Below are 12,967 nucleotides of genomic sequence, written 5' to 3' on the forward strand. Positions count from 1 at the left end.
GTGCTGTAGCTTTTGCAAGACATAAGGGTCACATGCGTGTAGTTGTACTATGATGGGAAAAGTAAAAAGACTTATGACATCAAGCTAATAAGAAAGCATAATTTCACCAATAAAATGACCAATGCCAAAACTCACTATTTCAGCTTTCATTGTGAATATTCTCATCAAATGATACTGTGTTTTGGGATTTTGATTGCAGTTAACAATTCTGATGATTTGAGCAAAGACACCAGAAGAAATGTGCTTTTCGTCATCCAAGTATGGTTGTCATGAGTCTTTTACCCAAAACATAATGAACTGCAGACCAGCATTCAGTTCATGTGAAATGTGCACTTTAACTCTTTGTCCGTACACCTCCTTCATGAACAGTTTTTATCTTTTCTGAATCATGAATGTAAATAATGTCTGGCTGACTTGTAGGTGTCTGAACATGTTGGTCAAGATTCACATGCAAGATGACTTGCAGCAGATGTTTTTCCTCAAGCATGGTTAATAGTGATCCAAAGCACTGACATACTATGCAGTTGCTGCTGGTGTTTCCAGTAAATGTATTTTCTATCCTCACCTTGTCCTTATTACTCCCATTTTTAGCACATATTGTGACAATGGGGCATTAAGGGATATCAGCTCCCATGCCTGCTGACCTGAAAAAGCTTTTAACAGATTGATTGCTCTCTGTCTCTACCCCTTTTTTATGCTTCTTTGGAGCTTACCTTTTGCAGTCCTGAAAAGTTATTTTAAGGTTTTAGTTGTGAAAAAAACAGGATTCTCAAGTCAGCTTTGCTCCATTAGACACAGACACACCCTGACAGGCTTAATTATGACAGTTGACAGTTTAAGAGAACTTTGTTTTCTAATCTGTTTGTGTCATTGAGTCATACTTTTGTCACACATTGATTTTTTTTTTCTTGTACTAGATGCAATTTTAACAAATACTAAAGCAGAAGATTTCATAATTTCACCAGGAGACAGACACTGTTTGAAGGGGGGGGGAACGGTCAGTGTTTACAGCAACAGTCTGTCCTTGCTGCTAAGTGTCAGGTTAGCATGAGGAAACTAAAATAGCTCCTCTAACCTGGAAACTCAGGGAGGTCGGGGTGGGTCATCTTTGAAAGAAAGCAAAAAGGAGTGACAGTTGCTTTTCTGATTGTTCAATAACTGTGGGGAAAGCATATTTTGATAAAGAGAAAAAAATGGTGTTGTGATATTTCAACAGACCTGAAGTAGTGATAAAGCTAAACTTTTTGGACAGTGGCCGCCCACTGACTCCCAACCGCTTCCCACTATCTGATCACTGAGAAGGAGAAACTGGTGGGGGATGTGTAAAAATAGCAGCGTAACATGAACGGAGGTGGAAGTGCAGTGTGCCATATGTTACAGGTTGTCATAGTTAGTTATATACATAGGACCTAAAATGACAGGTGGAAGGCTTTAGCACCCCTTGGTTTAATAAATGACAAAGCCTGATGAAAAGTTGCTAAGAGGGAATAGAATCTAGTTTTATATGTCACTACTTAAATAAAGACAAATTATGGGCGTCGCTTTTGTGCAAAGTTCACTTTTCTTGCTTTCAGCTTTTTCAACTTGAGAGAATGGCATTTCTACCTGAGGCAAGGAGTAGATGTGCTAATACTGTTCTTATAATTAAACTACAAGATTTTAAAACCAGAAAAAATATAAAAGTCAAACTTAAAAGAGGGGATATCCTATTTACAGTTTAATTGTTTGCTGTAACTTGGGGTAAATAATAAGGAAAACTTTTTAAGTTGTCATTTATGTTGGTTTAAGGTCATCAAAGAATTTTTATTTTTTTTTATTGTGTTGTACTTAAATGTTAAAGTTTAACTACAACAAGGACTTGACATTGGTTGATAAATGTGTGTTTTAGTTTTAAAATCGGTAAATTCCTGCTTCATGTTTTTAAGAGTCTGACTTTGAGCTCCAAACTTTCACTACATTATCACTCCTCCGATCGGAACTGCTCCACCAATGCCAAATATGTGCTACACCCTTTTTTTTTCTTTTTAAGCTCATCCAGAAATCATCAAATTGTTTTTATAAATGCGTTCATATATCATCCTTACTTGAAGTGAAAAGACTATGCCATGGTTGTATTCATTTAATTTATATAAAAAGTGCAACTGAGGGTTTAGTTTCTATATGATTCTGGTGGTCCTACCACTGGACAAGTGTTCCTTTTTTTTTAAACTAGGTCATCTTCAATGCATAAATAGCAAATGCTCATTTGTTCTCTGAGCTCAACCTCCATTCCGGTTAATGAAAGTCTCACAAGCTCATGACTGCTCATAGCAGTCACATGAAAGCTGGTGACAGCTGCTCCAAGTATGCTAAGCTTGTCCTTCTTTTCATGTTTCTCTGCTTCCACCTGGTGGCAAAATCAATGAACTGCTCATTAGATTGTGGCAATTTATTAGATTTCATTAAAGCGCCCCCCCCCCCCCCCCCCCCTTTTTTTTTTTTTGTTTTTCTTTTTTTTTTTGTAAATTTTATATTCTTTATCTGCATTTTGCACTCTCTCTTATTGATAACCACTCCCCTGCTCATCTTCCTTTCTGATGCAGCGTGAATGTATCTCTGTTCATGTGGGCCAAGCTGGTGTCCAAATGGGGAACACCTGCTGGGAGCTTTACTGTTTGGAGCATGGCATCCAGCCGGACGGTCAGATGCCGAGCCACAAGCCTGTAGGTGGCCACGATGACTCCTTCACCACCTTCTTCAGCGAGACTGGAGCTGGGAAATACGTCCCAAGAGCTATCTTTGTTGACCTAGAGCCCACTGTTATTGGTCAGTACTGTTAACTTTGCAACCCTTGCTTTTTGAGATGGTTATGTTTTCATTTGTGACACAGATGTTTTGGTTGGATTTGTTCTGTTCCTTTACTCTCTAGTTCTCGACGGTGTTTTATGTGACGTGAGGTGTGACAGTGCAATGGACAAAAAGCTCCTAAAAAGTTCCTATTTGTAACTGTTCCTGTGTTCATTTCTCAGATGAAGTGAGAACGGGGACGTACCGCCAGCTCTTTCACCCTGAACAGCTGATCTCAGGAAAGGAGGATGCTGCCAATAACTACGCCCGAGGACACTACACCATTGGCAAAGAGATAATTGACTCTGTCCTAGACAGGATCCGCAAACTGGTAAAGCAGTTAAATACTTTAACAATGTTTTTTTTTTTTTTTTCTTTTCTTTGTTTTTGTAGGCATATGAGCTAAAAACACAAACATGCTCATTTGTAACCCCAGTATTATGCTTCAAGATATGACAGTACTAAGGGTGAACACACCAATGGGGTTCTTTCCTGGTCACACAACAAAGATTGTAATGTTTACTGACTCATACACACGCTATAAATACTAATGAGTTTTATTGTGTTATCTTAAATAATTTTTTTTACAAGTATTCATAACTATTTAACTGTCTTGCTACAGGCTGATCAGTGCACTGGTCTCCAAGGATTCTTGGTATTCCACTCCTTTGGTGGAGGAACCGGCTCTGGTTTCACATCCCTGCTAATGGAAAGACTTTCTGTTGACTTTGGTAAAAAGTCGAAGCTTGAGTTTGCCATCTACCCAGCACCTCAAGTGTCCACTGCAGTAGTGGAGCCGTACAACTCCATCCTGACCACCCACACTACCTTGGAGCACTCCGACTGTGCCTTCATGGTGGATAATGAGGCCATCTATGACATCTGCCGCAGAAACCTTGATATTGAGCGCCCCTCCTATACCAATCTCAACCGCCTTATCAGTCAGATTGTGTCTTCAATCACAGCTTCACTTCGCTTCGATGGGGCCCTGAATGTTGACCTGACTGAGTTCCAGACCAACTTGGTGCCCTATCCTCGTATCCACTTCCCTCTGGCCACCTATGCCCCGGTCATCTCTGCTGAGAAAGCTTACCATGAGCAGTTATCTGTGGCTGAGATCACCAATGCCTGCTTTGAGCCAGCCAATCAGATGGTGAAATGCGACCCACGTCATGGCAAATACATGGCCTGCTGTCTGCTGTATCGTGGGGATGTGGTGCCCAAAGATGTTAATGTGGCCATTGCAGCCATCAAAACCAAACGCACCATCCAGTTTGTGGACTGGTGCCCCACAGGCTTTAAGGTGGGCATCAACTACCAGCCTCCCACTGTGGTTCCTGGTGGAGACCTGGCAAAGGTGCAGCGAGCTGTGTGCATGCTGAGCAACACCACTGCCATTGCTGAAGCCTGGGCCCGACTTGATCACAAGTTTGACCTCATGTATGCCAAGAGGGCCTTTGTGCACTGGTATGTTGGAGAGGGCATGGAGGAAGGAGAGTTCTCGGAGGCCAGGGAAGATATGGCTGCTCTGGAGAAGGATTATGAAGAGGTGGGGATTGATTCATTTGAAGAGGATGAGGAAGGAGAGGAATATTAAAGAGGCTTTGCTGTTGTTTTCAGGGACAAAATTGGTTTTGCTTACTATTTATTAAAGGAAAGCAATACTTTGCATGCTATTTTCAACCTCAAATATTGGTTTTATTTACCTTTTTAAATTCTTGATTTTACCTTCTAACATTTTTTTCTTTATGCTGTGCCAACAATCTTTTTGTTTTTGACAGCTTTTGGGTGTTAAATAATTTTTCATATAAAAATGATAAAAGTGCAATAACCTTTGGATTGTTTGTGGGGTTGCTCAATAAAAAAGTCTGCCAAAATACACACTTCTATTCCTTTTGTTTTCTTTTAACGATTAAACATTTGAGGGTAGTTTGTATTTCTGCTTAACGTAGGATTTTTATTTTTTCAGTTTTTCAATGTTTCTGTTTTAGACTACAAATGGATAGGACTAAGGCTTTAATCAATTAAATAAAATACTGTAGAGACTCTTACATATATTCATGCATAAATCACCATGCAGTAATTATTAAAAGTTACTCGGGAACCCGGAGCACAGATTTTGGTCTACAGAGCACGCTGTCCCTTTAAAGAGGGTGTTTTCCGGAGGTTTGGTTGATTTTTAAAAAGGAGCTGGGCCCAGATTTTTCCGCCGCCACATCTTTCTCCGGTGGCCCACTGCTCCCTGCAACTACTCGGGCACGGGAAACGCCAGGGCCGGCACTCAGTAGTGGCCATGAGCACCGGTTACGCTGGTAGGCTGCTTTTCATCCATAGTCACATCAAAAATAGATATCCTTGCAGATGTACATGGCCCTCCCCTGGAGGCTGCCGATGGTAGCCCCATAAGGACTTTTGGTACCCATAAAATGGAACTGTGTTTTGATGGACACTAATTCAAGTGGGACTTCCTCACTGCCAAGGTGGCTTTTCCTCTCTTTTCCCTTCTTTCTGTGCACTTATGGACTGCTGGTGGATGTCAAAAACCGTCACTTGATTGGCGCCACCACCTTCTCTTCCTACAATTGTGCCCTGAGCAGTTTAAACTCCATCAGGCTGTCTACAGTGCTTCCACAGACTGACGTGTTTAACCACCCTGCTGGCTGACTTTCCAACACTCACACAGCCTACCAGCTCATTCACAGCCACAAGATACGGGGTGGAGCACTATACTGTCACCACCAGCCTACCAGTCCATGCCCAACTGAGGCGTTAGGACCCGGCTAACCTAACCATCACCAAAGCAGAGCTTGACTACATGGAGCGCCCGGGGATCATTCACCGCTCCAACAGCCCTTGGTCTTCACCTCTCCACATGGTCCTCAAGCCTGGTGGGGGATGGCGCCCATGTGGGGATAACCGTCGACTGAATAATGCTACAACGTCAGACTGCTATCCTGTGCCCCACATTCAGGACTTTTAACCACACCTAGCCGGTAAGGTCCTCTTTTCCAAGGTGGATTTGGTCCATGGCTATCACTACGTCCCGGTACACCCGTTGGATGTCCCCAAAACTGCTGTGGTTATGCCCTTTGGACTGTTTGAATTCCTACAGATGCCATTTGGCCTTAAGAACGCTGCCCAGTCATTCCAGCGTTTCATGGACTCCGTTCTGCATGACCTGCCTTTCCTCTTTGTGTACCTAGATGACATTTTGGTGGCAAGTACATCCACCTCAGAACCCCTGTCAACCCCTGTGACCGCAGTCTTTGTGAAGGGGAGGGGAAGTGGGCGGCAGTGAGAGCGGTATGGACGACATGAAGTGATTGCAGAGCAGAAAGCTGGAGCTGACATGTTGATCTGTAGACGTTCAAATATGGGGAAAACAAAACTGAACTGTCAGTGGTGGGCGACCAATCAGATGCAGACAAACATGCTCTCATCCAGGGTCCTAAATCATTTTGACACACAGCATATTTTAATATGTTACTCCTTTATTAAAGTTCTTTTATGTAGTGCAAAATGTATTCTCCATAATTTAAAGTGGTTCAGAAAGCTTACGTAAGTTGATGCAAAAACTGAATGTTCTGTTTCAAGGCCTGTTTCAGCTTTGACTATTATCATCTTCTGCTGGCAGTTGTTTTGACTAGTGCTGTGTATGCCTAAAAAAACGCTGTAACACCCTGAGCGGCAAGCAGAGCTCTCAAGACCTCTTGATTGCAACAACTGTGCATCGTCAATAAAACTGGACAGAACACAGTTGATTTCTAGATTTATTTTTCATCAGACAAATTCTGCAACAATAGATAGATAGAAAGATAGCTAGATAGAGTAAAGATTTTACTTTATTCTTAGTTTCTTCCTTTGTCCCCCATCGCTATAATAATGAAGCACTGTCTCTATTATATCACTTTGAATTCAGAACATAATTTTGAACTTAAATAACGCTATTAATGAAGCCAAAGGAGGAAAACTAATGACAGTGACACTACAGTCCATTTGGGGGATTGTCATAATATATATAGTATACAAATAAACTTCCTGTTTTGCTTTCCTTCCTTCCTTTCTTTTCTTACAATCTCTTCTATTCACTAAGCAATATTTCCACAAGAGAAAGTTTTCTTGCAACAAACAACATCTTCAGTGCTTGAACCTACATTTATCATTTTTTAATTTCAGATATTTCTTGAATAATACATACATCAGTACTCTCAGATTCACACACGTTTGAAGATATGACTTTTGAATAAACTCCTTGACAAAAGAAAGAAAAGAAACAAGAATAACAGCTCACTACAGCTGGTGGTTGCTTGGCAACAGTGCAGACGCCTTTCGTCCTTCCGGAAGTGCGTGGCTCAAAGGAAATATGGCGCACAGCACATTGCACACATCGCCGACATATATTGTTTCAACATATTCGTTTACTGCGTTGTTTTTATCTCTTTTAGTCGCTTTTACAACACCAGAACTAGTAAAAAGTGACAATGTCTTTAGTGCAAGTCACGTGCCCACGACACCTATCGCTGCCGCTAGGGATCTGCGGTGAGTTTACAGTCGTGTTAGCTTGTTAGCTAAAGAAATTTTCTTCTATTGTTTAAAATATATTTGTATAAGTTATGCTTATTTGTCTTTGAATTATGACTTTAAGATGTAGCCCATGTCTTTGAAGGACGAGTTTTCAGCCCGTTTTACACGACGCTAGCACCTCTGATGATCCTTATACTGGAGTAAAGCTGAAGTACTCCATCGTAGACCTGTGAATTTAATGTTTATTTACACAAAAGAGCCATAAATCCCTGGTAAATATGTACGTCAAAAGGCTCGCAAAACACCGTTGCGCTGTGTCATACAGTTTGATGTTAAGATAGTTAATAAATTTATCTTGGCAGAGTTGCAGTATTTTTAATCAATTTCCTGCCTTTGTGATAAACGTTTATTAAATTTACTGAAACAGATGTAGAGGATTTGATTAACATTAAAGTTATGTGTGTAAAGAATGAAACAAATCACCAGAACTGAATATGCTAATGAAGAAAAGACGATTTCATTTTGCATGTAACTGATTATTTCAGTCTATCTATCATATCAGTCAGTTATAAGTCAGATCAGGTATCAGTCTTGTAGCTAATGACTTATTTATTATTTTTTTTCATTCAGGTACCTTTTGTATGATGTAAACCCTCCAGAGGGTTTTAATCTGCGGAGAGATGTCTATATTCGTATGGCTTCCCTGGTCAAGACTTTGAGGAAAGCAGGAGATGATTGGGTTTTAGTGCTACCCCCATGGGGTCGCCTCTATCACTGGCAAAGCCCCAACATCCACCAGATCCGCATCCCATGGGGAGAGTTTTTCAGCATCACTAGCCTGCAGGCCAATGTGCCTGTCATCGAGTATGAGGAATTTATTGCTGGTGAGTTTTTATCTGGAATCTTGTAAATATTTCTTTATTTGCATATGGCTGATTTGTAACAGTGACATGCAAAACAAATATTTTGTTTCGATAAAACACTACTACTGCTAAACAGAATGTCTGCCTTAACTCAGACAAAGTATATTAAAACATTAAACCTGCTAATGTGCTGTGGTCCTCTGCTGTGTAGAAAATGGAGGCCCATTTATAGACCAGGTTCTGGTGTTGCAGAACTATGCTGAGGGATGGACTGATGGGAAATGGGAGGAAAAAGTGGATGAGCGGCCATGCATTGAAAAGCTGATATACTCCAAAGATAAACAGGGGTATTACAGGTAAAATAACATCACGTGAAGAACAACCACCATTCTTTGCATCAAAGTGTTTTATGGTACGCAGTTAAATAGAGGATATACTGTGTGATATTTTTAAAAAAACACCACAGAAATTAAACGAAACAAACGTGAAGATGGTGAATGCGTTCACTCTTTGGGCTATAGAAAAAAAGTCTCTTCATCAACACACATGCCTGTTTTAGGCACTAACAGACAACATTAAAGTACTGCATTAATCATATGCATCTTTGCCACTTGTCCTCCTATCTACCTCCTATCTTTCACCTCATCTGTAATAATTGATGTTCCCATAGAGGCTGGTTTTGGGGCTATGAGGAGACGAGAGCTCGAAATGTAACATGCATATCAGCACAAGGTCATGCCTCAATCATGGCCCCGGTTCTTCAGAAAAACATAACTGCAACGTAAGTCTACATAGTGACAGTAACACAGGGGGTTAACAATGGCTGGGAAAAAGATTCTTGTTTTATAGTTTTTTTTTAGTATTATTTCAAGAAAGTAATCAATGGCTGAAGTGCTAATGCTATGTTGAGAGCAAAACCAATGAAAAATTTGTCTTAAGTGAGACATTTACCTTGTCTTGTCTCTGATTGAGATTTGTGAGCGGCTGAAAGAGGATCAGACTTCATTGTTGTTTAAGTGTGGTGTTGTTTGCAGTTTGTTCTCACAGATCTTAGGATCCCTTGCTTGAATCAACTTATTTGTCTGCTGCTGTATTTCAGATCAGTTATGCTTGACCGAGCAGAGACACTTCTTCATGACGACTATGCTGGGAAGCATTACTGGGATGTAAGCAAAACCATTCCTGTATTAGATATACTGTTGTCAGGAGCTAAATACGACATGTTTATAATACTTTTTAAAAATAACTATCACATCTATATATGTTCATGCTTTTGCAAAGCTGTTTTTGAATTAGAATCATCTTATATAGTGTGAAATTTCACTTTTATAACAAATGCTAGAAGTGTGTGTCTGTAAACTGATGAAATAATTTCTCTCATCGACTGTGTGTAACGTAGACGCGCCGCAGCATGGTTTTTGCAAAGCACCTGCGACTCATAGGAGATGACTTCAGAGCAAGATACTTGAATTCTACAGATGACAGAGACCAGACAATATACAGTGAGGACTGGACACGCATGAAGGTGAATCATTGTGTGTGTTATTATTCTGTATTATTGTGGTTGTACTGATTCTGGCGAAATATGCCTTTTAAATGTTTGCCATGTGAACATCCCCATTCATAAGTTTGAAAGGGATATTATTGTTTCTTTCAAAGTGAAGCCATGGGTCGTGCTCATCCATAGACGTATTATTTAACACAGATAAGCAAACACAACCCCTGCTTGCTTTGGTGCTTTTATATAGAATAAAAGTAACTTACAAAAGTCAAAGAAACTAGCTAGCCAGGTGCTCAACCAAAAACATTGTGTTCTGCTAAACTGAATGACTAATTTTGTTAAAGGAGTGAACACAGATACGGCAATCTCACTTTATCATATACAGTCAAGGTGAAGTGCTAAAAATATTCTAAAATAGTGAAGTTATACTTTATTGCTGACTCTGTTCACATCAGGTTGCTACTTTGCTTTGCCTCCTGCATGTTTTTGCAAACTGGGCGGGTCATCTGGGGTCATTTCCTACACTGAGTATCGCTGATTCCTCTATGAAAAGGAAACCAAACTATGTTTAACAATGACAAAACAAGTGTACTGATTTATTTTTTATTTTTCTCATCAGGCTAAGTCTGGTTCAGCCAGAGGTGGGCCATATTTAGGAGTCCATCTGCGAAGAAAAGACTTTATCTGGGGTCACAGAGAGGATGTACCCAGCCTGAAGGGAGCAGCCATAAAAATTCGCAGCTTGATGAAGAAACACAAACTCGACAAGGTTTTTGTTGCAACCGATGCAGATGGTGAAGGTAAATGATCGTGCAAGACACTGGTTTGTCAAATGGATATTTTACAGCTAAAATCTTTGCAGTTTAATTATATTTTTAGATGAACTCAGTAAGACTTCAATGCATTGTTATTACAATAACATGAAGTCAAATAACTCTAAAATATTCCATTCTCATGTGCAACTTGTGTGATCTTGCAAGAGCTGAGAGAGCTGAAAAGACTGCTGCCAGACATGGTGCGGTTTGAGACTTCGATAGAAGACCTGGAGCTGCTTAAAGATGGAGGAGTGGCCATCATTGACCAGTGGATATGTGCCCATGCAAGGTGATGGCAATCTATAGAAATCTATGAAGAAAAGGAATTACTTCTTATTTGATTTGTGACCTCAGTAAAAATGTTTACAATAGCTTTATTGTCTCTATTGTCTCACTTGATTCATTTCTTATTTTTCAGGACATTACCTTTCCTTTAGGCTATGACCTGATTTAAAGATAAATTAGCCATAAGGCAGCTTTGCACTGTGTCATTTTAACCATCTTACTTCTCTGAAAGTTACGCTGTGTGATGATGAACTTGGTTACACCCTAATGTTTGGTGTGTGTAGACCATGTATGTCAATTTCCTGTTCTTGAGGGTCGTAATTGAAAGGATTGATCATCAACGGGCTTGTGCTGAACTGAAAAAACTGTTGGGGAGATTGATTACATTTGAACAAGGCGTGTTGGAGCTGCGAAACATCTAAAGCCTGTAGGATAGTGGCTTTCTCTCTGTTTTCTTTTTGCACAAGTTGGGTTCAGCTTTGCTAAATGTTCAAAGTACACCTTAACCAGACATTTGTGTGGCCTGTCAGGCATGTTCCCCTACCGACTGATTTAACTCCCTGTTATATAGTGATGAGTTCACGCCTCAGTTTATTTCTTTAACCAATAATTAAAAAAAAAAAAAAAGTCCATTGGTCTGGTGATGTAAATATTAAATCACTGATCAATCTGTGACCTATAGATGAGGCCCTGTGCACTCACAGAGCCCTTGTGATTGGACATTGTGTTTGTTATGAGCAAACTGTGACTCCCACTGCATTCAGACTCCTCCACTGCTATCTGATTTCTCCAGTTAATACCTGGATTGCAGATCTGTGCTAAGATGGCTTAAATCGTGCATTTATCAATTATTAAAAGTTAAAAAGTTACAAAATTGACAACAGTTTTTTTCAGATACTTTTGTTTAACGTTAGGAAGACACGGTTTGGCTGTGTGAAACCAAAGCCTGTTCAGCTGACGTCAGCACTACTTGGTTCACAAACAAAAGCCAGAAAGCATGTGATATCACAACCTTGCCTCTCGCATTCAGATTTTTTTCATTGTTACGAAAGAGTCTGCATGTAGCTTAAAGCACCAGTTTACAAGTTTACTGGCAGCAAACTGATTTATTTTTGTCTAACACTTGTAACGTAGACTAAACAAATGTCAGATAGTAAATTATTTGTGCTTAATTGTATTGTATGTTAATGTAAAATACATAGCTTTGAGATTTCCATCAGAAGAAATGAATTCAGTTATGTAACAAGTATTTGACACTGATGGCACAAACCACTGCCTACATATTTTAATGCCAAATATTTTAGATGCTTCAGTAACGCTCATTGTTATACCTACACATGGAAAATACTTCAACTTGAAAAACTAGTCCGGATGACTTGCACGCTTTTTAACTCAGTCTTTTAATATTACAGTCCTTTTTGTGTTTACTTACTGAACTTCATCTATGTGTGTGTTGGGTTTCAGATTCTTCATAGGAACATCAGTGTCTACATTCTCCTTCCGGATCCACGAAGAGAGAGAAATCCTGGGGTTTGACCCCAAAACTACATACAACCGCTTCTGTGGAGACATGGAAAAAGAATGCGAACAGCCCACACACTGGAAAATAGTTTACTAATGTGATATCTGACTTTATGACACACAAGTGCCGTAATCAGTGTTAATGGTGATGTTTTATTTCTTCTTCCTTTGGTTTGTATGGAATATACAAAACATTTTAGTTGTTTTGTAGTTTATGGGTTACTTTTCATGGTTTCAGAGTAGTGCAATCAAAGGGCCGCAGTGACTGAATTTTATACTCAAAAGGCCAAAAACAGAGCTGCCAAACGTGTATTACTACAGTGTTAAAGAAATAAATGTGCATATATTTTTAGGTTTTTGTTGAGTGTGAGTCTTTTCTTAGAACTTTGTGTTTTTTTCCAAAAAAAAAAAAAAAAAAAAAAGTGGGATATTTATTTTTAACATGAGCTGAACTGGTGAGAAATGTGTCCAGTAACTATTGCTATTTCCTGATATTTATAAGATTTTCAGGTTTTCTCCAGAATCAGAAGCATTCATGCATCTTGATAAAGTATGAAGGTGAAAGATCTTTTATCCAAATTATTCTAGGGTTTATTTAGTTATGTTTGTAATCTGTATTTTTATACAATTCA

At 39.6% G+C, this 12,967-nt stretch overlaps 2 protein-coding genes across 3 annotated transcripts in view; both read left to right on the forward strand.

Annotated features, from left to right (window-relative positions):
- LOC306766734 (tubulin alpha chain) overlaps nucleotides 1-4,707 on the forward strand; it is a gene marked incomplete at its 5' end in the record, with an annotated part of 6,551 nt that extends 1,844 nt beyond the window's left edge. Inside the window, 3 exons of one of the 2 annotated variants that reach the window (XM_079254556.1) lie at nucleotides 2,583-2,805; nucleotides 3,009-3,157; nucleotides 3,449-4,707. In XM_079254556.1, coding sequence (XP_079110682.1) covers nucleotides 2,583-2,805; nucleotides 3,009-3,157; nucleotides 3,449-4,423 — 1,347 coding nt within the window. In that variant the 3' untranslated portion in view covers nucleotides 4,424-4,707. Of the gene's footprint in view, nucleotides 1-2,576; nucleotides 2,806-3,008; nucleotides 3,158-3,448 lie in introns of those variants that run through there. The other variant, XM_079254555.1, reaches the window with a different exon arrangement.
- Nucleotides 4,708-7,243: 2,536 nt separating this feature from the next.
- On the forward strand, nucleotides 7,244-12,617 carry pofut2 (protein O-fucosyltransferase 2). Its single transcript, XM_079254634.1, has 9 exons — nucleotides 7,244-7,365; nucleotides 7,981-8,234; nucleotides 8,425-8,569; nucleotides 8,884-8,994; nucleotides 9,313-9,379; nucleotides 9,613-9,738; nucleotides 10,334-10,514; nucleotides 10,695-10,818; nucleotides 12,279-12,617. The coding sequence occupies exons 2-9, from the start codon at nucleotides 8,045-8,047 to the stop codon at nucleotides 12,430-12,432; spliced, it is 1,098 nt and encodes a 365-aa protein (XP_079110760.1). The 5' UTR covers nucleotides 7,244-7,365; nucleotides 7,981-8,044; the 3' UTR covers nucleotides 12,433-12,617.
- Nucleotides 12,618-12,967: the final 350 nt, after the last annotated feature.

Source organism: Telmatherina bonti (genome assembly GCF_933228915.1).
Source record: "Telmatherina bonti genome assembly, chromosome: 15".
NCBI classification, from domain to species: Eukaryota; Metazoa; Chordata; class Actinopteri; order Atheriniformes; family Telmatherinidae; genus Telmatherina; species Telmatherina bonti.

Coding starts and splice junctions, on each gene's coding strand:
- pofut2 (XM_079254634.1), top strand. CDS start 8,045: ATGGCTTCCCTGGTCAAGACTTTGAGGAAAGCAGGAGATGATTGGGTT. Junction 9,380..9,612: donor CTGGGAAGCATTACTGGGAT/GTAAGCAAAACC, acceptor TGTGTAACGTAG/ACGCGCCGCAGCATGGTTTT. Junction 10,515..10,694: donor AACCGATGCAGATGGTGAAG/GTAAATGATCGT, acceptor TGATCTTGCAAG/AGCTGAGAGAGCTGAAAAGA.